Source organism: Scomber scombrus, chromosome 14 (assembly GCF_963691925.1).
Source record: "Scomber scombrus chromosome 14, fScoSco1.1, whole genome shotgun sequence".
In the NCBI taxonomy this organism is placed as follows: Eukaryota; Metazoa; Chordata; class Actinopteri; order Scombriformes; family Scombridae; genus Scomber; species Scomber scombrus.
In genome coordinates, this window is record NC_084983.1 from 15992068 (window position 1) to 16019689 (window position 27622).

The 27622-nt window shown below is 38.8% G+C and overlaps 1 protein-coding gene across 3 annotated transcripts in view; it reads left to right on the top strand.

The window, feature by feature from the left end:
- Positions 1-27622, top strand: part of gria4b (glutamate receptor, ionotropic, AMPA 4b) — a 135830-nt gene that overhangs the window by 42545 nt on the left and 65663 nt on the right. For all 3 annotated transcript variants that reach the window (XM_062432884.1, XM_062432886.1, XM_062432887.1), the window contains exon 3: positions 24066-24305. In XM_062432884.1, the coding sequence (XP_062288868.1) occupies positions 24066-24305 (240 nt within the window). The remainder of the gene's footprint in view (positions 1-24065; positions 24306-27622) is intronic.

The window sequence follows — 27622 nt, forward strand, 5'->3', positions numbered from 1 at the left end:
ACAGAAAATACCTCCATCATTTATCCTTCGTCATTTATATCCAGCATGACTTGTCTCGGTTTTCAGATTGATTGCTATGAAATTTTAATAACTTTGGTGATCCTCTGACTTTTCATCTGCCGCCATCATCGGGTCACAATTTCAATTTTTTTTTTTCAATACTCAAATACTTCCAAAACTAATGATTTTCCCATCATGCCTGGGTGATGTTGAAATTGTCACCTTGTATATTTGTGTATGAACCCAGAGACAAATGGCTGTTGTGATAATAATAACAATAATAATAAGTTACATTTATATATTGCCTTTCACAAACCCAAGGACGTTTTACAGAGAAAGAATAAATAGATAAAATGATGCAGCAGCTGATGGGGATCCAAATAAATAGTAAGAAAACAAACTGATACATCTGCATTAAGTGAAAATGTCCATGTTTATAGATGTTAGCATTATAAAACTAAGATGATGAACGTGTCACATGACCTGCATTTTAACGTCATCATTGTTTTTCTTTACAATGAGCATCAGGACCTTATAGGAAGTTAAGTACTTGCATCGGTTTTTATATGTATTTTTAGTTGAGGCTCCATTAGGTTTATTTTAAGAGGCACACTCTGGCATTTATTAGTGTGTGTGTGTGTGTGTGTGTGTGTGTGTGTGTGTGTGTGTGTGTGTGTGTGTGTGTGTGTGTGTGTGTGTGTGTGTGTGTGTGAGCTTTGCTGGTGAGCCTGAAGGTTATTGTTGGTTGACGTCTTTTTCATCCACCCCATGACCTTCTATGTTCACCACCCAAGGGGGAAAAGCATCTCATTACTACATTAATCACTTTCTCTATTCACTTTAAAAAAATTATTTAAAAAAAATTATTCTATGTGCTCGTTGATGTTGTGTTTCTGCATCGCTGTTGGATTATAGCGATTTGTAATGTATAAACAAACATTTCTCCTTGTTAGATATATTTGTTTGTTTCTTCTTTGATTTTTCTTTTTCTTTTTTTTTGCCGTGAGTTTTTCATGCGGATCCCTTCAGAGGGATCGAGTTTGAAATTCAAACACTACATGTCAGTTTGTTTGACATAAGCTGCTACAGAAATAGCAAACTGGATGAGATAGGGTTGCATCGTGTAGTACAAGCGTACATTTAACAGCAGCAGCAGCAGCGTCAGTCTCTCTGGCTGCTATTGTGATCGAAATGCTGACCTTGTCACACATCTTCTTGCGTAGCCCTGTTATCAGCTGTAATTTAAACCCATAAGCACTCTCCACAGACACATTTATATACATCACAAAAATATACTGAATTTGCATAAAACTGTTACATAAAGCAGTTTTTCTTCTTTGATAAAGAAAAAAAGGCAGCAGAGAGGCGGAAGCTCCTCCCGGCATTCCCAGGCAATCCAAGTTGACGCTCGCTTCAAGTTGTAAATAACTGCTTGCCCTCTTCCTCCTCCCGCTCTCATGCCTTTGCCGGGTAACTCTGCAAATTTATTGTGTGCTTTTTTGATATTTTCTGCTCGTCTGATCTGCTTTCAGCGCTTTTCTAAAAATAGGACAAATATCTCTACAGTGGTTAGAGCAAGGTAGCGGCAGGACAGAGCATGTCAACTTATGTGACAGCAGTGGTGGTACTTGACCACGTTGCTGTAATGTAGATTAAACACTTATATTTTTTTCCCCAAATGTATCAGGTAATGATCAGTTATCAGGTTATAAAATCTAATATAATCCAGTACAACAGCCCTGGAATCAATCTGACCTTTGTGAGGCTTTTTATGCTCAGCTGTGTCAGACAGGTGTCAACTCATTTCTATGGTAATTTGGTAGTTTGACCTCTCAAAAGCTGCAGGGGTTTTATGTTAATATTAATAAAGTGGTGTGTTTTTAAAGCTGCATTAATTGTTTTTTTTGTGTGTTTTTTTTTTTTAAATGTCCGCCTTGGTGATGTGGAACAATCTGAAAAAAAACATCAGATATATCATCACCATGGAAACATTGAAAATATGGTTGGGAAAATCTTGCAGAAGGGAGAGGGACATGCAACAAAGGTCTCAAACCAATGAACTTGCTATTATAATGCATGCTTCTTAACCACTTGCCTACATGGCCAACTTTCTAACAATTAGCTAACGGAACAGCGAGGTTGCTGTCAGTCAGAATAGAGACGATGTAACAAAAACAAAAAAAGGCTGCGAGCAACTGGTAAACAAAATATGAACATTTAGTTAAATGCCAAGCTTTAATTTATTCCACCCTCATATGTAGATGGAGATATGTATATCTTTCTTTTGTCTTCTTTTTTGTTGTTGTGATTGGCTAAGTTGTTGACCTGACCGGGGAATACAGATGAAAACTAGCCTCTTGGTTAACTCTGACACATTTACAATATGATGTGAACTGTCCCTGCCAAATAAATCTTAAATAAATAAATATAATGGTTGCAACTTTATCATTTGAAGTTGTGTTTTTGTCCACCTGATGAATGCAAGTCCAATATTCAGTTTCCTTTTGGCTTTGGTTTCCACCGTCTCTTGTGAAATATCAAGCTCTTTTGCTGATAAATGCTACTACTTTTAAACTATGCTACACATACAATTCACATGCTGCATTGCCATATAAAACTACAACAACAGTATAGCTGCTAAATGCTCCAACATGTTCACCAGCTAGTCATGATACTCTGTCAGTGTAGAGGCAGATATGTGTGCATCATAGTAAAATGTGAGAACAACAAGAGAGACGAAAGGTCAATAGTTGTACCAGTTGGGGATGTCGCAACAAGCCTTTTTAAGGAGTTGTTTTTACCATATCGATATCCCCAAATGAGATCAGGAAGCCAACACTTACGAGAAAGTTGTTGGCTGTAACACGCTGGGTCAGGTTGACCTGACACACACACAATAACAAATGACGCCGACACGCCAAACAGTAGTATGAAGGGGGCGTAGGTCAGGGTTGTTCTTCACTGTTTCTTGGATGTTCATTGTTGGTGTCTGCTATGTTTGCTACATCTTCAATAAAGTCCCAGTTTGGCTGTTCGATGACTTCTGTTCTCAGTTTCTTACTTTAAAGGTTACTGAAGTTGAGTAATCAAGTAATTATCTTACATCAGCTTGAAAGATGCTAAAATTTGATCCATTGTTGATATTATGGCCATGAACTGTCTGAGATAGAAAGGGTCTGTCCTCTGGGGAGCATAAATGTGCTCAATGAATTTCATGGCCAACCTGGAGTCATTATTTTTTTTAGTGTTGGAGAGAGTTCATGAGTCATCCTCTGGAGAGTCTTGTAATTGTCCTTAAGATATCTTTCTCTATACCAAAGGGTAATATGGGAGGATGGACTGACACATTTTGGACCTCAGAAGGACATCACCATGATTACATCCTGCAATCCTGTTCTTTCTTGTTATCTTCTGAGACCGAGCCACCTGGTTGGATTAAAACTTAATAACGCTGTCGTGATTAGAAGTAGAGAGTGTGACGTAATTGAAAGTTTGAGAGCGATGAGGAAGGTTGAATCATGTTGGAAGAGTAAACGAGTGTGTCTAGGTCCTGGTGTGTTATGGCTGCAGAGATATCACTCTCTGTGCTGCCCTGTCTCTATGTTCTGTCCTCTCTTTGCCCTGAACCTTTTCAGCCTCTTGTCCCTTCTTTTCCTGACTCATAGTTTTGATTTACCTCCCCTCACCCCACGTACACGTACACACACGCACACACACACACACACACACACACACACACACACACACACACACACACACACACACACTGCATGTCATGAATATTCATCTGCTTGTTTGCCTAAATCATATTCTCTCGCTGTTTACCCCATTACTCTTAAGACAGAGCTTGAGGAAGGCCCAGCATATATATATATATATATATATATGTCTGTGTGTGTGTGTGTGTGTGTGTGTGTGTGTGTGTGTGTGTGTGTGTGTGTGTGTGTGTGTGTGTGTGTGCGTGTTTCCAGTGAGGTCCATGCATCTCTGAGGATGAGTGGATCTGACAGCATCAGCCAAAAAAGAACTGTTGTCCTCAGACCAAGAATCTCCCAGCTTTGCTCATGTGTGTGTATATGAGTGTGTGCACGTTGGTGTGAAGGTGTGTGTTCGTCTCTCAGTATTCGTGTGTGTGTGACGTGTGTGTGAGTGGGACTGGATACGCTGTCTCAAAAATCAGTGAAGCAGTGCGTTTCTTCAACCAGTGCTCTTCCTCTTTCTGAGTGTCCTTTCCCATGACGTATCAGTGTGTGTGTACGCACGTGTGTGTGTGTGTGTGTGTGTGTGTGTGTGTGTGTGTGTGTGTGTGTGTGTGTGTGTGTGTGTGTAACATGTGTGCTCATGTGTGCACTTCTATGACCTAAACCAGATCCTATTAGTGATAATATTCCTCTGTGGGTAGCAAGTCAGCGCACACGGCGCAGCTCCGAGCTGGGCCCCGGGGCTGACAGCAGACCAGCAGCCACCTGACTTAGCTGGGCTGGAGGAGGCCTCTTGGCGCAGCTCTTCCCCCAGGCCCAGGCTGTGCTTTCTGACCATCCAGTGAGTCATAAACCATTAGCTTACATGCTAACAAAGCCCCATCCTCCACAACTCTTTCCATAACACAGGAGAGCCTATTATATGGAATACTTGTATCTTACATATGGCACTGAGCTGATTGACTTTATTTTCTCCTGCAACCTACCACAGTAGGAGAATCATGAAAAAATGAGTAGAAAACATAGAAAAACATTATTTTTAGTCAGTCATAGAAGTAATATTACAATTATACAAATGAACTTGTCTCTGCTGCACCAATACACACGGGTCATACATTATCACTCTCTCACACACAATATGAACACAACACACACAGACACCACCTGGTGTCATTTATTGTGTCTAGCTGCATTCGTGCCGTGTCCTTGTTTACGACGGCCACTGTGAGCCTCACTCAGCTACTTTTCCTCACTGTTCCCGTTGTCAGCATGTACGCTGACATTTCTGCAGTTGCGGGTGTTGGTGTATGACATAACCGATGCTGCACTGGAGTGTGATGGTGACGTGTTGGGTTTTTGTTTTTTTTCTCATACAGTAGTGTTCCTGCGCAGGATCAGTCGCTCATGTACGCACATTCATTGGGTACACAAAGAGTCGGGTTAGCAGATGTGAGTCACTGCAGGGCTGCACTCCTGGTCAAACTGACAAAGGATTTTGGTGAAGTGATATTTTTTAGACGAGATACGAACAGGATATAAGGAATGTTTTCTTATTGTTTTGATGTTAGCTGTTATTTTTTGAACGTCTGTCCTACATTAATAATAATAATAAGGGTAAAGACTTTGATATAGCCTTCAAGGCTATGGGGTTGATTATAACAATGTATACCATGTCTACAGCCTTCATGGTGACCCTTTTGTGCAGAATTTGTATGTCAGCACGCTAATTTACCTATAATTATCAATCAGAATCAGGCTTATTGCCAACTATGTTGATTTACATACAAGAAATTTGACATAGTGTTATGGTGCAATGGTATGTAGTGTATAACTTACAATAAAATATGCAATATATATATAATGTAAGTATTGTAACAAGTAATGTTTACTATTGCTAAACATGCTAAACACAAAATACCGTATTGGACAAATATAAAATGTGACCTTATGACAAAGATGCAAAGTCAGCAGATCACCAAAATCATTAGAATTCATCACTTTGGAAACATGAACGACTATACCAGATTTCACCACAATCTATCCAATATTTGTTGAGATATTTCACTCTAAAGTGGTCAGACCAACAGACCAATGTTGCCATCCCTAGTGAATATTTCAGGATATTTGTAAAAGTAGTCAAATTGTCAAATTCATTGTATGGCTATGCTACAATAAAACATAGCAAAACAACAGATATTTTCATAATGTATACTTGTTTTGTTATTGTGTAGAAAATTAATTCTTCGATTGTTCAACATACAGTATGACACAATTTAATTTGATGGATTGAAAAAAAAGGATTTGTTTTCTATTTGTTTTACTGAAATGTATGCAGAAATCTGTGTGCAGTAGACTGTACATGAGCTGCTGGGTGACATTTGTGTTGGATGAACCACGACTTTATTGGCGAAGTCACCTGTGGAGCAGAGAAATGTCTGCCCCGCCGCTGTAAATCAGGCCGTACAGATATGAAGCAGCAGTGACGGCGATTGTCAGGGAGCCATACGGCAGCTTATTGGTTTTCTCGCTGACGTCCTCGCATGTGGGCATTTATATGCGCCTTGAAGAGTGTGTATTGGCGTGTTGGAGTGTGTCGCTTCCAGCTTCATGTGAGGATTAGACCCATTTAGGCTGATAAAACATTGTATCTAAAATCATGATGACAGTGGGTCTATATTTGTAGAGGCTTTTGTAGAAAAAGGAAGATAGGGGAAGCAGGCTGTAAATAAGGGCCGAGGCTTTCAGACACTCTTTCCTCCTCTTTTCCTCTTTATTATGAGGTCCATTCAGTTGGTTATGAGAAAGAAGAACTAATGAAATATATAAATCAAGACTTTAACAGAGGGGAAGGGGAGTGCTACAGGAAATAAAGAATGGAAACATTTAAAGAAGATTATCTTAATTCAAAATCAAACTACATCAGCAATTGACTCAGTGAGAATAATGTTATTACTGGCTGAACAACAAAAAAAAAGACCAAAGTTGTCAGAAATAACAAGTATTCCTGTAAGATGTAATCCTTAACATTTTAATGTCATCAAACCTAGTTTTTGATGCTAGTTATATAGTGTGTATTAATACCTCTGTCTGTAGTAGTTTTCATTGTTGGTGGTGAAATCTGCCGTTCCTGCATTCAAATAGCCTTCTCACGCACAAGTTTAATCACAGGAAATGAGGCGTGCATGTAATCCAGCTCTACAGTTTGAAATTTTATTTCACTGATATGAGTCTCACTGTTTGCTACAGCCAATACAAACCTAATATCTCCTACTGCTGCTACATCACATTTACAACATTTAACTGATGAAACGCTTCTTACAGTGAAGCTGTCACACTGAGAGCTGAGGGAAAAGAAAAGTGAGCTCACAAATCAGCACATACATTGAAAATATCTCTATAATAATAAAGTAATATATCTCTTAGCACATGCAGTTCGCTTCTCTTTTAAGTAAGCTTTTAAAACGCAGAGGTGGCCTGAAAGGTGTGATGCGTATTAACTATTTAATAGGATTTTTCCTCAGGTGGAAGAATCTGAGTTGTGATATTAATTTGCGTGTAGTCTCTGTGTGACAGTCTCTAAGGGGACACCAGCTCTTGGTGCAGTACATAATAGTCTGTTTTTCACACTTTGTCAATATCTGGCAGCAATCTGTCTATCAAATTCCCTTCTACTGAAATGTGGCCTTAGTTTGACTGCAGGGTTTAATTTACATAGGATTGCAGAGATTTAAATGCTTCACACTCGACATCTCCTCACTTCTATCAATATTGGTCATCTATCCCAAAAAAAAACCTCAGGATGGCTCCTCAAAGGTTCTCTAGTTACCTCCCTCATTTGTTTTTACTTGATTTTTAAGTATTGTTTAGTAAGTTGGGTAGTCAGACAAACTCGCAGGTTAGTGAAAGTTATAAGTAACAGTTACAGTAACAGAGAAAGAGAGAAAAAGCTTTCTATGATGATCTAAGCTACATATGAATTGTTTCTGGTTATTTTTCCATGAATAATTCATTTTAAATCTAGTCTTGAAAGCCCATCTGGGATGCATGGATATATAAAGGAAAACTAGATACCAGACACAAAAATGGCAGCTAATTAATTCCTATTAAAGTTGCTCAATAACACATGAAGCCAAAAATTTGGCTTTTGATTGTAAATCCCTGGATGTTGGGTCTGCATTTTCGGCCCCATACAGACAAGCCGGCTGACTTCTGGTTGGCTCCCCGATCTCTTGAATGTGTATAAAATAATTTAAATCATGCAGCTCTGCTAAACCTTCCAAATGTTACTAAAATAAATGGATCAAATCATGATAGTTAAACAAGTCATTTGTGGGGGTTGTGATGCTTTAAAAAAATGTATTCACCGTTTTCCAGTTGCTCTTTTTCCAATGATTGTGTGTGAGGAAAAATACTTTGTGGGCATCATGTGACTATCCCAAAAGTTGTAATTACACAGTTTGGCCACTATGTCAAATTAGATTCACAGCTCGACAAACTTCCGGGGGCTTGGTGGGGCAGGCCAGATGTTCAGAATGAGACTAAGCTAAGTTTAGCTAAGACTAAAACTAACTCAGACTAGACTATGAGAGAAAATTAAAGCAAACAATAACATTTGTACCCAACTTTTAACTTTCAGACAACAATAGAAGAAGGAATTTACTTTCATATTCATGGGAAGAGGAGGTTTTAGATTTTAAAGTTCATAGAGTGAACATGTCATCAGTGCACTTTGTAGTTTTTTTGGGTTTGCTCCAATGTGTGCATTGTGATCTTTACCCCATTTCTTCGAGGCGGCGTGTTTGTCGTAGTCACCCTTGTTGTAATGTAATGACTCATCCGCGTGACCGATCGTGCACTGTATTTAGCGTCGCCTCCTGAGCGGTGTCGACATTTAGTTCGAGGAACCTGAAGCGGAAACTAGAGTAGGACCTGTGACAAAAGGCCTTTTTCACAGCAGACATTATGACTTGTCACAGCACAGGTGTTACTAATGACGTTAACAATGTCCCCTCTCTGTTCAAGTGTCCCAGTAAACCATGACAGTGTGACAGTGAGCCAGCATGCACAACACCAGGACCAGGATCATTTAGCAGAACAGAGCCAGAGACAGTAATGTATTTGTTTTGGGGGACATTTTCAATAGAATAAACAATCTATAACAATTAGACCTAAAGATATTATAACCAAATTCAAATGTAATATTAAAGCTTTATATTTAATTGTTTATCATTTAATTGTAATCTGTAATCTCTCATATTGATAAGGAACATTTTTTTTGTCTTTTCAACAACTTAAATAGCTTCTTGATCTAATTGAATCTGTCCATCAATAGTATTTAGTGAGTTGTGGGAATAGATTTTTTCAAGATTTAGTTTAGTTTAGTTTAGTTTAGTCATATTAAAAGGATGCAACTCAAATACACATATAAATAAATTAAGTAAATAATCATATGTCCTTATCTTCCTCAACTCCCTTAGAAACAGTGACAAACCAAAAAAAGCCAGTTTCTGAAGCATTAGCTTTTAACAGAGACCCTTTTTACATTAATCTTTTGAGTGGATCCCTTCGTACATAATAGTCACAACATATTTATAGTTATATATACATATTGCACATAGAATACATGTTTAATTTACTTATCCAATACATTTGTTGTTATTTCTTATTGTTGTTGTTTGACATCAGAAATATGTATATATTCTTTACCCTCCTATGCGAGCTTAAAATGTTCAAGCAATTTAGGGGGAAAAAAAGAAGAAACAACAATAAAGAAGATGTCTTCAATGACCAGCACGCTGAAACCGAAACAGCTAAATGGAATTCAACCATTGTTTATTTTATTTTCCTACAGTCACATCTCAAAATGTCCACGGCAATATGTTCGACTTAGGTGGAAAATTTCATTTTTATGCTGATTTTTTTTTATGTCCATTTCATCCTAAACTTCACAGACGATGCATTTTACACCCCAGCCTCACTTTCGGCGTCAGTTTATCATCTACAAATGCACAAAAAGTCTTAGCAGGAAGTCTGGCCAGTTACCCATTTACTCCCAGTAAAGTTTCCCTTCTCTCTCTCTCTCTCTCTCTCTCTCTCTCTCTCTCTCTCTCTCTCTCTCTCTCTCTCTCTCTCTCTCTCGGTCTCTCTCACTTGGTCTCTCTCTCTCACTCTCGGTCCCTCTCCTCCTCCCCCACTTGGTTAACTCATGTTTTATGGATGCTAAGTGGTAAAGGATTTACAAAGAGTTTAGTTCACTCATCCCTTGGTGCTTGCACTTAAAATATTCACAGTTTGGAGCATTTTGTGCCTCTTGGCGATTCCTCTGAGGATCTCTGCTACATTAGTAGCTGTTACATTTGTTGTTTTTTGATGTCTTTTTTTTAACTTGGAAATCTATTGTGTTTGCCCCCTCTTTTGATAAAAGTATAGCTTATACTATATATCAGGGGGCCAACAGCAATGCTGGTAGTTGCTGTACGGCTGACTTACGGTCATTGCTGTATTTTACCATCTGTCATATGCTGTTTTTCCCACAGGGGCTATGGCATGAGAAGCAGGAGACCACCGGCTGCAGCGTACACTTAGTGTAATTGTGTAGCCCCAGTTCAGAATCTGATTATGTGATTTTATGTGTGTCACCAATATATGCTAACATTTTGCCAATATCATGGGCTAATAGCTCCTGCTATGATGAGGATGATTCAGTTTGTTTTCATTGCATTCATTTGTTGCAGGGTTGTAATGAGGCTTTCATACACACACACACTCACACATATAAAGATGCTTTATTCGTTTGTCCTTCCTGATTGGACAGAAAAGAAAAAGTTGTTTTCATCAGATAACGTGGTGATTTGAAGAGTGTTTCAAGGCTCATACCTGGTATCAGTGACCTTCCTCCGTGTATGTGTGCAGATATACACACATACACACAAGACTACCTCTAATTCCCTTAGCATTCAACCTCAGGCTGCCTGATTTTATGGCAGGGTGGAGGGAAATGGAGGGGCAGGGGAGGGGAGATGGTGAGGAGGAGGATGAGTGTGTAAATGATGTGCAAAGCAGAGCTTCATCTCCCCTGCCGCCCTGCACCATCACTCTTTAACCCAGGGCGTGGTGGGAGACAAAGTAAAGCAGACAGTATACGATGCTGCACAGTGCGTGTGTGTGTGTGTGTGTGTGTGTGTGTGTGTGTGTGTGTGTGTGTGTGTGTGTGTGTGTCCGTGTGTGTACATGAGTGTGTGTGTGTTTGTGTGCAGCGAGACGTGGTCTGTCTCTGGCACTCATGCATTATGTGGAAATGTGCTGCAATGATGTCCAGTGGGACTCCATGTCTCTCTGTCTTTCTCTGTCCCTCTCTCTTTCTCTTTCTGTTCCTCTTTCTCTTTCTCTGTGTGTATCTGTGTGATGCCAAAGGAAAAGTCATGTGCACAAATGCGTACATGCATGCAACATGCACTTGAATGCACACGAGCACATGGCACAAACGCCTTATTCAATCTGAAATACACGAATGAAAGGAAGCGGCAGAATTCTGTTACAGTAGGTGCCGTGTATAACTGGGCAGCAGCAGGGATACAGATGTGAGGTGTGTTTCATATGTATACTTCATGTAGCTATTTTCACAAACATGTCTGTGTTACCTGCTGGTGTAAACACTGATTCAGTGTCTAGCCATCAATTAAACTGTTCCACTTATGGATCTTATGTTTTCTGTTGCATTGCTTGTTTCTTTTGCTTGGTGTAAGTGGGATATTTGGGGAAAGTCATGCAACAGACCAAGAAACTGAATTTTTAAAACAAGATGATTAACATTGCATTTGATATTGAACATTTTTGCTCTTTTTTTATTGATTGCTTGCGTGATTTTTTATTTTCCATCTAAAATAGCAAATGGTGCTGGATTGTGCAGCTTTAGTTTGGGTCCATGGTTTCTGAGTGCTATCTTATAAGGTTTCAAACCAGTGATGGCCTCGGGGCTGTATCATGGTGGTGCAGTGTCGGTCAAATCAGCCATAGCAGGAACTTGTGCAGACATTTGAAAGGCCATTGGCTCAAAGTTTTTATTTACAAAAGCAGTGCCCCAGATTTGCAAAGATGTACCATCCAGCATTCACACTCACACAATGATGCTTCATGTTTCATCTTAGTAATATTTGCTGATCAGCTGATCTGGCATTAACTCATTTATTGGACATGAGATTTTGACCTGATGATGGTGCCAAAATCAGTAGCATTCATCATCTAGGGACCATTAGTGTACAAAAACGTCATGATAGTAGATGAAATATTTGTCAGGATTTTTCAGTCTGGACCAAAGTGGGTGTTTCCGTTATTTTTTTACTTTTGTGTCCGGGGTATTTGTCAGAGTATTTGTGCATGCTGCATAGTTTTTGTTGCTCAGGTTGTTCAGTGGAAAGTTCACATTGTCCACTTGCATATTTCAAATCAGATTATATAAGATATTCCAGTAGAGCCCAAGAAAATTTGCATGATATGTCCCCCTTTTAAATCATTGTGTGCGGCCTGTTCTTGTAGTCAGGTTAACTTTAAAACTTAAAGATGATCACTATAATTTGCAGTATTAGAAGTGTTAACATGAGGTAGTTTTACTGTTGTGGGTCGGCTGACTACGAGACCCTGTTTGGCCGTTAAATAAATGAAACATGAGCCTCAAATGAAGCCACTTGATTGTGTCTGACAGTCGTCGTGTCAATAAAGGTGTCGAATCCAGGGAGGAAATTGCTTGCTGCACTGATCCTGCTCAAAATGGCCGCCTGCCCAGTGTGAGCACTCTGTACGGTCGGTAAAAGAGTGATGGGTTCTTTTCATTGGGACAGCTCAGACAAGAGGCCTGTATTGATTTTTTTACCTCGTTGAGACTATTATGGACACAAAGGGGCTTCATTGTGGTTCCTACCATCCTTTCATAAAAGACTTCTACTCATGTCACTTGCATCATGTGAGCTGATGAAGATGTCTTTTTAACCATCACACACACACACAGACACTTCAAGAGCTGATGATGATAGAAAATACAATCATAAACGGCTCGTCACAGTAATTACAGTCACCAGATCTCACTCAGGAGATTTCCAAAACACAATAAACTGGTGTAATAGGAAAATCTTCCTTTGTGAAAATCTAAAAAAATTACCGACATTTCATGCTTTTTAAACATATTTTAAGGAATTAAATTTTAGGGATTGTCAACTTTATATCAGCTCAATTTCATTCTTATTGGTTATTATAGACTTCCACTAACAAAAATAAAGAGCCACGTTCATTACTATGAAACACAGCCACTGTTCTTTATTTGGACTGAATCCCACTGGAAATACTCACTAGAGCACCAAATGAACTATTTACTCTTGTTTGAGTCACGTTTTCTACGGTTCCCAGCTGTTTTAAATTACTGAGCCTTTTTTTTTTTTGCTAAATGAAAGTTCATATAAGATTCAAGAGACTTTTGCACAGACACAAGGTAGATACACATAGTAATTTATGTGCATTTCATTCAGTCAGGGTTAAAAAAAAAAAAAGTTTACACTAAATTCAATTATAGAAGAGAAGCAAGGTCTGAGAGAAGTTAGGATATTTATAATGCTTATTTGCAGCACTTGTTGTGAAGTACTGGACCAGCAGTTACAGCGTAGTACTGAAAGGCAGATATTTTTATTCATTCTGGAAAAACACTAACAACAAAAGAAACAGATATTGCATTGTCAAGGCACTGATGTTAGAGCAGAAACCAGTGCAGAAACCTTCAAAGGAACCTATGTGAATGTACAAAGTGTTAGTTTTAGTATTTTTATTGGATTTGTTGACAAAAGAAGATGAAAAATTGACACAACACAAGTTCAATCCTTTAAAGTGAATCCCACTTGGGTCAAACATGGTTTGAAGCCTTCAGTTTGAAAGACAACTGTATATTGTTTTAAAGATTTGGGCTCATTAGGCATTAATTAACCCTTTTATTACTGAATGAATCAGTGATTGTTTTTTACTGTGGACAGCTTTTACACCATTTTTCACCGTTTAAAACCATCAACTGTATACAAATTACTTCATCAAATACTTTACATTATCATGAGTGCATACAGTTTTTCATTCATGCAGCTGTTTATTTTAAATGGGAGCTTTAAGCATTAGCAGTAGTAAGGTATTGTACAATTTTATCATTGAAAAAGAAAGAAAATAGGTATATATAGGTATGTTTTTTTCTAAAGTGATCATTTGATCAATGATGTGACAAAGAGAAAACAAATGATTTAGAGCACAGAGGTTTGAAAGGTAGATTAATTTGAAAGGTTGATAAGATTTACAGTAGACGAAGCAGTAAATAAAGCAGGATAAACATATTCAGGACTCATATTCATCAAATTTAATAGATTTAAACCAGTTTGAATGTTTTGCCGACAGATGATTTGAGGTGCAAGGAATTTGCCATAACTCAAAATTCAGTGGATGGACTCCCCCGGCAGCAGGCATCAGATGGTTTTGCTCTAAAACAAGTGGTTAATAATGGAGGTTTGTTCTGTGCAGTTGAGATCGATATATATTGACGGGGTAGAGGTCGGGGGCAGTCATCATCAAACCGCCCTGTGCTGTGGGTGGGGCCTGATACCTGGGGGACTGAGGGAAAAGTGTGTCACTGGCACTAGACCACATCCAACCGCCCACTGATTTACACAGAGCACTGATGACAAAGCAGTTTAGCAACCCAAAGTCCTACTGGTCAATACGATCAGATTGTAAAAGCTTATCTTACCTCGGTGTAGCTCAGCATTGCTCAGCTCAGGTTGACGCCTTGTCAGGTTTCAGATGACCCAGACAGAATCTACGCACCTCAGACAGGTTCACTCACATGACGTTTATTTTTGCCAGAAGTGATGATGTGAGATGATTTCAGAGCGGTGTTATGTAAAACGACAGGAGAGCTTCTGATGCGACGCTCTGTTAGTGTGTCACACGCAAAAAGTCTGGCCCATTGATCAGACAGAGCTGCAGTGAGTGTGTGTGTGTTCTGACCTGTTTGTGCAGTGGAGTGTGAGGCCAGCGGATGCTGTTTCAGGGTCACTGCTGGTGTGGGACTAAATGGACCAGTCCAGGAGGCCAGCCTGTCACTAGTGGACGCCCACTCGTTGTCCGTACTACTGCTGTCACATCACCACTAGGTCATACAGAGCAAACTGTGTTTGATACAACTTGACTCTGATGGATTGCCACTACTGGCCTCTGTTGTATCTTTGCACTGAAGCAATCCTGCCCTGTTGTCTCAAAACACATGTGACACGTGTCACATTGCAGACTGAGTACAAGTTACTTTGACATTTTTCATCTTTTTGAAAGTTTTATTATTTTTTTATGAGGTAAAAACAGGTTGTCTTCTTTTCTGAGAGGTCGGGTTCCTTTTGGGGTCGATGGCTTTTCTTTTTAGCGTCTGAATTTCACCAAGTGTGTCTAAAAGAGTTTTTGAGTCAAGTTTTTAGGTCAGATTTGAGCTTATTGGAACAAAACATTTTAAATATATAGCTATAGAATATTAGAAATGTGGATTTTCTATCAGAATTTTAGAAGCCTAAAATAAATAAATCCTAAAGTTTTATGTTGGGACTATTGAGACCATGACATGAATTCAGAAAGATGGTTTTCAAAGCCAAATATTTCAGTCAACAAAATCTGTGGTATTTAAATTTCAACATTAAGTATTCAGTAGTAATTAATATTAAAATGTGGTATTCAACTTGGTATTTGCTCATATAATTCTAATTTATACGGCAATGACTTGTTTCAATACGTGATGATAAAAGTAAATAGTTAATAAATTATGAAGTGACACGAGTTGTAAAAGAGAGTGTAAGAGTGTTTTTCTATTAGATCCAGACAGCTACATGTGATATTTTTCACATATTCCCATTCAATCATCATTTTTCTCACATTTCCTAATTCCTAAATATTCATTTGATAGTATTGACATTCAGTATATCTTCCCTCATTTTTCGTCTTCACTCAGAAAGATTCAAGTTGTTAAATAATAAGAAACTGCAGAAGCTTGATAGACAAGCTTCCTGCATGCAGACAATGAATTATTTCTTCCTCTGGGTTAAAAAAGAGTCTGAACAGTGAGTGCAGTGACTGACTGAATGGAAATCCAGAAGTGATCCTCATGTGTGTCATCCGGGAAAAATACTGAACAAACCTCACTGGCGAGCCGGCACGCAGCAAGCTGTTCGCTATATGTGGTTTTGATGGATTCTTTCTTTTTTTTCCAATGCTGAGGCAATCTATTTTAATAAAAACGATAACTCTCATCATTCGCCATTTGGCAAGTGCTGTCGCTCCGGCTTTTTGGCTCCTCGTGTAGCGACTGTGCCATCCACTCTGCCAGAGCTTCTTTGGGCAGAATAGTCTCATTGGCAGCTCCTGAATGTGTGGAAATGTGACTTTGAAGGAATCCTTTGTTATGTCAGAGTTGGACTGAACATAGTGAACATAGTGAAGAACTTTATGGGATATTTCAGCATCAGAGGTGCCACTTCTGAAAAGCAGCCAGTCCAACATGTGCTTCAGGATTTCAAAACATATATTTTAATGTTTTTTTTTTTACGAGTTTATCCCACTAAGCCATAACTATAAATATAAAAAAACACCATGTCGTGTGGGCCAGAAAATACCAACTATGAGACTGTTTATGTAGCTGGTTTAACTGCACATTGTTGTATGTGGTTTCAGTCAAAAGTTTGGACACACTTTCTCATTCAATTGAACAAACTTCTCACTTGTATTGTTGCTTACGAGGACAACAACACTTCTTGGTGCTGTCTTATAGCACTTTATCACTATCATAACTTCCCTGCAACTCTAGAGAAACAAGGTATTCACAGTTAATTCTTGCACAAATTATTGGAAATGACAAATTAGCTCTGATATACACAGAGAGATAGATAGATAGACCTAGTTAGGGTGGTGCTAGTACCGTCTTCAGAGAGTTAGAGTTAACTGCGCTTCATCCCTAAGAGCTACCTTATAACAAACAATCCCACTGTATAAACCTGAATCTTTGTATGCAACAGCTGCCCCTTGTAGATGTGCAGCAGAACACAAACCATTAATTACCGTCAGATCCTGACCGAGCCGGTGTTAATGAAGTTACGGCTTCTGTGCTGTGTGCTTAAATGTGCACAGCCTCTTTCTCAGTTTGGAGGTGCACTTATCGTTTCAGCTGCTGTGTGAGGCTGCAGCCAGCTGTGACACACATCCAGCTGTGGACAAACACCACAACATCAGCACTGATACATTTAGTGACACCTGGACAACATTATTGTAAGATTCAATCATTAATCTGACACGTTTCAGACTTGCGTGAGTCATATTAAAAACTGTAGTTTGTATGTGCTTTCTGCATTTTCATTAAGGACCTATCTGTGAAACACTGGATGCGAAACAATAGCAAATTGCACTCAGCGGCAGAATGTTATGGGCATGTTTGTGCAACCATATTATTAGCACAACATCTTCTGTGGATAGGACCTTAAATGGAGCAGATTGCAGGTGCATGGTGCTATTATCAGTCACCATCCATGCTTTGTAGATTTGAGCCCCAACCATTATTCTGTACAGTGAATCCCAAACATCAAACTTAAGGTACAAGAAGTAAACACAATTTTGAGTGGCCTATACACAGTTAACGGTAAAATCAGAGTGGACTCTTCAGGGAGATCCACATACTCCTCAGATGTTGGGTTTAATGTAGTAGACATTGATCCTTCCATTATCAGCCCCCCCTCCTTTCAAACCACAACCAAATAAATGCGCTCTTTAAACTTTCTGATCAAATGAATCAGTGACAGAAAAAGGGAACCCAGTAAGGTCTATGAATTAAATCCTCTAGATGGGCAGTGGACATGAGTTCATCTCAGCCTTGAACTCACCTGATGTGATGAATGAAATATCAATATATGACCAAAATCAATATGTCCCTATCAGCGATTATGTGAACAAGGCCATCCATGATGTCAATATATTTCATAAGGCAGCTGTTAAAGCTGAACTAATGAAAAAAAGGAAGCCTGTTAAAAGATAAAACGTTGACAAATGGTTTGATCAAGATTATCAGAAAAGACCTGAGAATGAAAAACATCATCCACCAAACAACGCATTAGGTACAATTAAATCTTAAGCAAATAGAATTGGACAATTAGAAAAAAACAACAAAAAACAAAATTATATCCACATGAAACTTGAAAGTACTGAGAATACAATTAATCAAAATTACTTCAGGGATAAGTGGAACATTTTTTTTTAACACAAAGCGACCACAAGCATTACCCATCCAAAATAGAGAGCACAGTTTGAAAATCTGCACAAAAACACACCAATAAATCTCATTAATTCAGATCAATGAATTATTAAAGAAGAAAAAAAATCAAACATTAGAAGAAACAATTAAAGTAACAACCAAAACCTCTTTGATTTCCCAATTACTGAGGGAAAAATTGACCACGCAGACACAATCCCCTGGGGCTAAGGAGAGCTTTAAAAAATGAAATTCAGCACCGCAGAGGTGCAGGGTTGTTCTATATCGTATTACAGTCAGGATGCTTTCCTGACATCTGGTGCAAAGGGCTTATTTCTCCCATTCATCAGAGTACAAATCAGAGCAGAGTAACTACTGTGGCATCTGTGTCAGCAGTTGTGAATGATGGTGTCGTATTCTGGATGAAAGAATACTGGAATTCCTTTACAAACTGCTCCATTTTTAGTAAGAATCAAATTGGCTTCCTCCCAAAATACCACACAGCTGACCGTGTATATACTGTATGTCCTTCACACACTAATTAACAAAGAAAAAATGGTAAGATATTCACTTGTTTTTATTGATTTCAAGAACGCTTTTGACTCTATTTGGCATTAAAGGCTCTACATATCTATACAGACTTATACACTGTGTTAAAAATGTATGAGCTGGTTAAATCAATGTATTGGGAAAATAGGTATGCTGTTAAGATTCGAGACAAACTGAATTATTTGCACAGGGGAGAAGTGTCAGGGTTGCTATTTAAGTCTGACTTTATTTAATGTGTAAATGAATTAACTTTCTGTTCGGTGGTATCAATGCACTGCTGCTGGCTTCTTTCCTCATAGATAGAAAGGTAAAGTCTCAGTTTTATGCTGATGACCTCGTTCTACTGTCTCCTACTAAACAAGGACTACAGCAACAGCTGGACAGAGTAGACAAGTAACTGTAAGCAATGTGCACTGACATATTTAAAAAAAGAAAAACACCCCAGATTTCAGGAGAACAAATACCAGTCAGGGAGTTTCAACAAGGCAGTGAGTGCAGTAAGAAGAAACAGTGTGAAGAGCTCTAAATGCAATTAAGAGTACATTTTATCATTTCCAAATTCCAATTAAAATCTGACTTAAAATATTTAATAGTTTCTTCCCATTTCTGCCCATTTTTGCTGTATGGTGGTGAAGTTTAGGGATCCGCTCGGTCATTGTACTGTAGCTATAACCTTTGAGACTCAGATAAATTTCACACACACACAGAAAAACAACAACCAATGCATGTAGAGCAGAAAGGCAGACACCCACTTATAATTAACATTCAACAGAGGGCACTTACATTTGTTTAATCACCTTAAATCCAGCCTCCAAATCCAAGAGCCGAGCCCAGAAAAAGAGTCCCTTATGTCGGCTGGTGCCAAGCCTAACTACCCCTCCTCTTAGACACACTGCTGTCCAATCACCAGTCAGAGTAAACAGAATTATTACGCAATGTAAAGAAACCTAGGTGAAGAAAGAAGAAAGAAAGAAACTAAAAGCCAAAGTAGATTATAATACTGTCTGGCCTTATAAATAGATTATGAATTGAAAGAATATCTCTCTACAGTCTGAGATAGAAAGGAGTTTTAATCTGATTTAAACCAAATTTTTAATTTCTTGTTCTCATGTCCTTTGCCCTCCAGCATGTTTGTGATAAAATTGTGCCCATAAGTGTACTTGAGATACATGTCTACCAATATTATGATAATCAGCTTCATTGTTATAGGTCAACACAATCAGATTCATCCTGAAATTCAATGAACATACAAAGATGTGAATTTACCATATTATTATATTATTATTGGTTGTAGAAGTCGTATTTGTGTTGTTGTTTTCTCATATCATCAGTTCCAGTCTAAAATGTGCACAAGTTGAGCTCTAATGGTATGAAAACACAGCAGGGGGAGACAAAGTTTGAGCAACACTGTCAGGTTTTGATCTCAGACCAGCAGGTTTCCATACATGCACACTGATGTGTGGTGTTATTCAGATAGTGTTTTTTTTTTTCTTTCTCCCACATAATAGCAACACAGCATGTTCAGATGGAGTGTGGGTTGACATATATAAATTCATTGGAAGTGTGTGTATGTGTGCTGATGTCGTCCCATCCCTCGAGGGGACATCAGTGGGCTGTGTGGATTTTCCAACCTCTGGACTCCTTTCTTGGTTGAGTGGACACTCTCTCTACCACAAATCTACTGCTCCTGAGGGCCTTCATCCTTCAATATGGACACACATGCACACACCAATACACACACACACACACATACACACAAATGCACACTTCAGTAAGTGTAAATCACTTTGTAGTCTTCCAGGAGCCTATAGGAGCAGGTGTGGTCATGTGTGTAAATAACATCAATTTATTTTTCGAATTGTTATGCAGCTTTGCACTGATTTAACTAATCCTCAAATTCAATTTAAATTAATTTTTTTTTGTTTTTGTTTTGTTGTTGTTGTTTTTTACAGATTTGTATGTAAATTACAGCACCCCCGATCTATACAATAACCAGTATCAATGCTGGTGTCTCTTCTTTGCATATAGCCAATCAAATCATTTTAAGAGGACATAACATGCATATTTTCAGGTCTATATTAATATTCTAGGGCTCTGCTGGAATATCTTTGCATAATTTAAAAAAAAACCTTGTTTATCTTATACTGGCCCTTTATGCAGCACCTCAGTTCAGCTTCTGTATGAAACAGGCCATTTTAGCTCCCGTCTCTTTAAGGCCGCCCTCCTGATGAATCCACTCTGTTCTGATTGGTCGGCTTTAAGAAGCTGCGTCATGGAGAATGGAAATTTCTCAAATAAATCCCTACGAAATGTTCGAGGCTGAATCTAAAATATGAAAGTGGATAACATTTAACAGCCCATTAAAACAACCTTAGCAACAACCGTAGCAACAAAGGTTACCAGCTGATGACCATTTGTCGGTATGTGTGAACAATCGGATGTCATCATGAGGAGGAAGTAGAGATAAGAAGCATCCAACACCATAACAGTACAAAAATAACAGAAAATCACAACAAACATGTTATGTCCCCTTTTAAAATATTTGCATAAAACTTTGATGACAGCTACATATACTTCAAACCACATCCTTCTCTACAAGCATGGAGACACTTTGTCTTTGCACCTTGGCTTAAAAAACACCTGCACATGTCAACATCAATCAGTATAAGATGCTACATGTTGCGGTTCTGTTTCTTCTTCTGTGACAAAATGCTGACTTTAATGATTACTTTGCAGCACCTGCTTGTTTAGGTCCGCTGACACAGCTGTCAGTCAAACACCATCCTGTCCAATAATCTAATCTTGATGTATTTCCAATGAGTAAAATATTAAAAATCTCCAAAATGACACATATAAATATTATGCTTTTAATAAGAATTTGGTCTTCCACAAAAACAAGTTCAATTTCCTTTGGTGGAAAATCTTAAAATGTCCTTTTAAAAATACTAAATCTATGAATATGCAGATTTTTTTCATTTCAAAAGTTTATTCTCATGAGTGCTTCAAGTTGCATATTGGACACAAATGGCTTCCAAACTAGTGTTGGCTTCACAAATCACGCTCGTAGGTGCGATACTTGAACTCAGGTGTTCGGTAAGCACAGAAAAACGATGAGCAACTGCAGGTACAGTATGCAAAACAGATCTTAGAGTGGAGGTTGGGCCTTTAAAAATCACTCCACAAATGACTTTATTATGGATTTTGCACCACTTTCTGGTTAGGTCTGTCTATGCAACACCGAGACTGACTTTAAATGAAAGATAACAAGAGGAAAAGCAAAACTGTGATAAAGCTGTGATATTACAACAAACCCCACCACAGTGCAGTCTTGACTGTCGTGTTTTCCTGACACAGTGTTTCCCGGCAGCAGCTGCGTGTACCTGAACTGTGCGTACAACAGTAGAAACGTGGCTCTTCTCTCTGTGTCTCTCTGACTGTTGTCTTGTTTGTATCAGTGAGGGTGGAAGCTGCAGGCAGATCACAAAACAAGCAGTCTTTCTCTCTCTTTCTTTCTCTTTCTTTCTCTCTACAGTGAAGTACAGCACTCTGCATGGAAACAATGGGTTTGTCAGTGAAGCAACCCTCTTGTTTACTTCCCCACCCCCCATTTCCCTCTAACAACAGGAACATCTTGAGCTCCTTCTTCAGTTTGCTTGCTCGCTCTGATTCTCCTCGTACCCGGAAACTGGCAGAGGATGCTCATTATCTTCCCTTTTCTGTTGTTGTTCTGTGTGTGTAAAAAAGTGGGCAATTATAGTATGGGCTCTTGTAGACAGCCAATTCCTTCTATAATGAGGAGATCTCCTTTAACAGGACAGACTGTGCATGTGTGTATGTGTGTATGTGTGCGTTTGTGTACTTGTGTAAACTTTTTGCAAATGCAAGTTTCCATTTAATTCAAAGTTTGACCGATAATGCACAATAGGCAAAGATAGATGCTGTTTCGATGTCATGAAACAATGCAGCTTGAATGCGATGTGTGTTTTGTTAATGGGGAATGTGTTCTCTAGAAAATATCTTCATGACAGCGAGGGGAGTGATTCAGTGCATTGCTCGGAAATGTAGGTACTGTTGTTGCTGTTTAAATGTGGAAAGAGAACAGCTTTAGAGATGAAAGCGTCAGAAGAAATGGATGCGTTTGGTTTTGATCTCTGTTTACTGCAGTCAGCGGTATTCTTGAAAGGATTTACACTGGTAATCAGTCAGATAATGGTTTTGTTACTTTGTCTATAGTTGTGGCGCTAAGCGCTCATTGCTTTGGTGATTTTTGCAACGCTTTTCCCAGAAATCAATTGTCATTCAAAACAGCGAGAATCCTTTTTTTTTTGCCCCCCCGCCGTCTGTTCAGGTGCATTAGTCAAATATGATGGCTATCACTGCTTATATTAACTACCCAGTTGTTCTTCTGTTCATTCCCAGCAAATTGAAAATATAAAACCCATCACTTCCTGTGTGCCGGGAAGAGTTTTTCTGGCGTTGTGCCAAGATCAGTATCATTTAAATAATGTGTTTCTTTGGAGATGAGCCCTCATTGTGTGTGTGTGTGTGTGTGTGTGTGTGTGTGTGTGTGGTGTGTGTGTGTGTGTGTGTGTGTGTTTGTGTGTGTGTGTGTGTGTGTGTGTGTGTGTGTGTGTGTGTGTGTGTGTGTGTGTGTGTGTGTGTGTGTTGTTGTTGTTACTGTTTCGTGCGACAATGAAATCATCATGGGAGAAATGTGTTTAATAAAAGTTAAGTAAACCAACTCACAGCCTGGCAGCATCCTTGTTGTCAGGCTGTGGAGTCTGCGGAAGCTTGATTTTAGAATAATAAGATCACTTTTGTTCAAACAGGAGAGAACATTTTGAAAAGAAAACTAAAACTAAAATATTATATAAATGTTTTTGCTGTAATTGTTTTTTTCTATAAACAGTGGATCAATTGGCTCTGTGTAATGGTAAAGTCTCCAGCTCTTTGGAGTGATTTAGTGTCTTTTAGTTCTTTGTCAAGTAAAACTTAATCTGCTCCCTTCAGTCTGTTGTTGGAGGAGTAAATACTGAACTTACATTCACAAAGGCTGCTAGAAATAAGACTCCAAATGAATGCTAATGTTGCTACAGTATGTGTCTGCCGGATGTGTAAATAGGCAACTGTGTGCTAACATTTACAGTAACATTTTTATGAGGTGATAATATGTCAGTGTTGTGCTGCACCCCCAGTAGCCAAAAACACATTAATGATGCCAGATTTACTCGAACCACTCAAACACAATGATGTGAATGAATAATAGTATATTGACTGAACATTTATGAAAACAGATTAGTTAAATGATTTTGGGGAAAATACATAAAGAGCAAATTCACTGACTTGTTTAGGATTATGAAGAATGAGAATTAAATTGATCGGGTAAATAATGAAGGAGAAATAATATCACTGATTAGTTGAATTCCTGACCCTTTCCTCTTTATCTTCACTGACTACGTTCGTTCCCCACTAGCTTTATTTTCTTGTTTATTAATTTCTCTCTTGTTTTTCCTCCCCAGTTTGCTCCCAGTACTCCCGTGGTGTCTTCGCCATCTTCGGCCTGTACGACAAGCGCTCGGTCCACACGTTGACATCCTTCTGCAGCGCCCTGCACATCTCCCTCATAACCCCCAGCTTCCCCACCGAAGGCGAGAGCCAGTTCACCCTGCAGCTCCGGCCATCCATCCGAGGGGCGCTCCTGTCCCTCCTCGACCACTACGACTGGAACAAGTTTGTCTTCCTGTACGACACCGACCGAGGTGAGTTCTGGGGACGGAATCGGTGTGTAAAAATTGCTGATGTGCTCTTTATGGAGGCCTGTGAATGTCTCTCATTTAACTGGCAACCTGCTCATTGATCTGAGTGAACTGATGAACTGAGTGACCTGTTTGTTGTGTAATATTCAGGTTACTGTATCAGAGAAAGCATCTGCTGTTTGTTTGAATGCCTTATAAAAAAAAACAACAACCTCTCATAGTTGTGCGAATAATGACTGATCTCTGTTAGAAGCAAACGCCAAAGTAAGTAACATGATGTTACAGTGCTGCAAAGCCTCAGAGGCATGCAGTAAGGACCACAAAAATCGCTGATCATAGAACAAACAGTTCCTTTGTAAGAATGTTAGTAAGTTTGATGTATTTTTTAAAGGTGTATTGCTTGCAACATACTAACAAACAGGCGCTGTGTTAATTACAGTCCTGTGTTTACAGCGGACACATCAAGCACATTCCCACATCTATATATGTGTTTTAAATTCTGGGGCTATACTGAAATGTCTGTGAAATGTGCAATTTACAGATCAAAACATATTATTTACCTCATGCTGGCTCTTAATGCAGCCCTTCAGTTAAGCCTGTCTAAAAACAAGGCTCCCCCCTCTCCTCTCCCCTCGCTACCGATGAGCCCACTCTGTTCTGAGACTTCCTCCGGAGGCGACGTAAACAAACAGTCGTAGTAAGATTTCACTTCTATTTCTAGATCTTTACTCAAAATAGAAACTTCTCAAATACATCAGTACATTTTAAAGTCAGATCCAAAATAATGCAAGCGGACAATTTGAATAACCCACAGAAACAAGAAACATGCAGTGACTGACCCGAAATGTGAACGTATCAGGATTCATACTAACACACTGGAAGAATAATTCTCTAAATCTACTAATAGATGATTTTAAGGGGAATCTTAAAGAAGTATTTTCCCAATTTATAATATATAATGAAATAATTTATAATATTTGTTTTACCATATCACCCAGGCCTACTTGGTGTAGAGAGATGGTTGGGAATACAAAGTGTCTAGGTCATTTTTCAAGGCAGTCTATAACAGCTTGTTCTAATACATGCAAGCTTTATCTGTTTTTTTTTTTTTTTGTAATGCAGTTTATTTACAGGAATTCAAAATGTCCCCAGCTCTCAAAACTTCATTTAAGCCTGCTAAAAAGGCATATTTATTCCAAAGAGATTCAATTTAATTGACATAAATGTTCAAATCTTCTCTGCGGATGCTTCATCAATAAGCTTTATCCTAGTTCTTGGTGATATCTACCGTGCCTTTGCCCTCATTCACCCCTCACGGCAAATTCAGAGGTGTGAATAGATGTGCCTCTAAAATAATGGCACTTTTTTTTTTTTTTTGTCCACGTCTTAAGTACAGCAAGCAATCAATATTGCAGTGCAGCTGCTGTTAGAAGTGTTGTGGATAGTGTTGGGCCTTTCTCTCTCTCTTTCTCTCCCTACCTGAAGAGGAGGACTGCGTATTTGTCTTCTGGTTTTTCTCGTTCTTCCCTTCTTGCATTTTTTTTCTTTTAATTTTTTCTGTCAGCCGCCCAGTCTTTGCCTCCCTCTCTCTCTTTCTCTCTCTTTCTTTTTCTAACCACATACACACTCACACAGTCAATAGGTTTGTACTTATTCAGCCTGGGGACATTTTGAATTCCTGCAAATAAAATGTATTACAACCCCCCACCCCCACCCTGCCACCCCTCCCCTCGGGTCACATTTCCATTAAAAGACAGAATGGATATGGGCTACTGCTTGGATCACATCTCCACATCTCGCTTTCATACATTTTCCAGAAGGTACTCAGGGGTTTTCATTCTTTCTCTCTTTTGCTGCTGTGGGGACTGCAGTGAATGTCTGAGCAGATTGGTTATATAGGGGGCTGCAGAGTGAGGACAGTATCAGGATCACCTCCCCTTTAGAACAACTCATTCCCCCGCCTCTTTCTCCTCTTATCTCAGGTCGTACATGCTTGACTGGGTAAAAAAAAAGCCTCCATTCTCTTCAACAAAAACCTACTGATATCTGATCAAGCATTCTCCAAAAACACAACAACGCTTCCTAGCTGTGAACTGCTCCTCCCCCCGCGGAGGGAGGCTGAGGACAAACACTACCACTTTAAGGTTGTTTGTTGCCTCGATCCGGCATCGCAACCGATTCAAGATCAGCATTAGTGTGTGACAGGAATACAGATGATCTCATGGTGTGTGTGTGTGTGTGTGTGTGTGTGTGTGTGTGTGTGTGTGTGTGTGTGTGTGTGTGTGTGTGTGTGTGTGTGTGTGTGTGTGTGAGTGTGTGTGTGTGTGTGTGTGTGTGTGTGTGTGTGAGATATTTTAGGACTTCTGTGGTTCCTGGTAAGCCGAATTCATGCAGCAATGACTGCAAGCGAAACACAAGAAAAGAGAGAGAGATGGGGGAATAATGATTCTTCACTCACTGCATTTATTTCTTTGTTGTAGATGTGGGATAATTTGTGTTGTTTACAAGAGTTTTCAAGAGAGTTAAAAGGCATGAAGATTATCCAGGAAAGGAGTTTTGACATTGTATACCTTTGACTGGAACATTTTATCAAAACATCCAGTAATGTTTTAATTTAGGATTAACAATTAACAAACCCTGAAACTAGGAGCCCTGATGTATCATTGTGGATATTTATTTCACAACATTTCGAAAAACAGGGGCAAGAGAATTGAAAAATGATAGGTAGTTAAAGTTAGTTTAGTTGCTCGTTATAGTTATTCATAAAGATTCAATTCCCACTGAAGTTTATTGTTTCAGTGCAGGGACTTAAATTTATACAATAAAGTTTTAAAGATTATGCCTTCAGTACAGTGTTTTTAAGGGATCATTGCAAAAACCTTTATGTTTATGTATTTATTCTTCATATATATAAAATTATCAGATGATGTATTGGTATCAGATTTTTTTTACACCCTTAATATCGGTATCGACATTGGCCCCAAAAATCCAGTATCGGTCGAGCCCTAGTGTGGATACATTTGTACAAATACAAGCATATCTTCTCCCTATAGACAGATGACTGACGGACATTAAAAAACTGTCAGTTTGTGTTGCCCTTTACACTCTAATCCTGTTGTTGAGCTACTGTAGGAATGTCACTTTATTTTAAAAATATAATCTACTGCTTAAATGTAGGAATACGTAATATTTGGTATATGATGAATTGTTCAAATCTCTGTAACTGATTGTGAGAGGGTGGGATTGACCTCCTATTATTGAATTATTAGTTATAGTCATAAATAACTTCATGGTCAAATAACACAAGCAGCAAAGAAGGA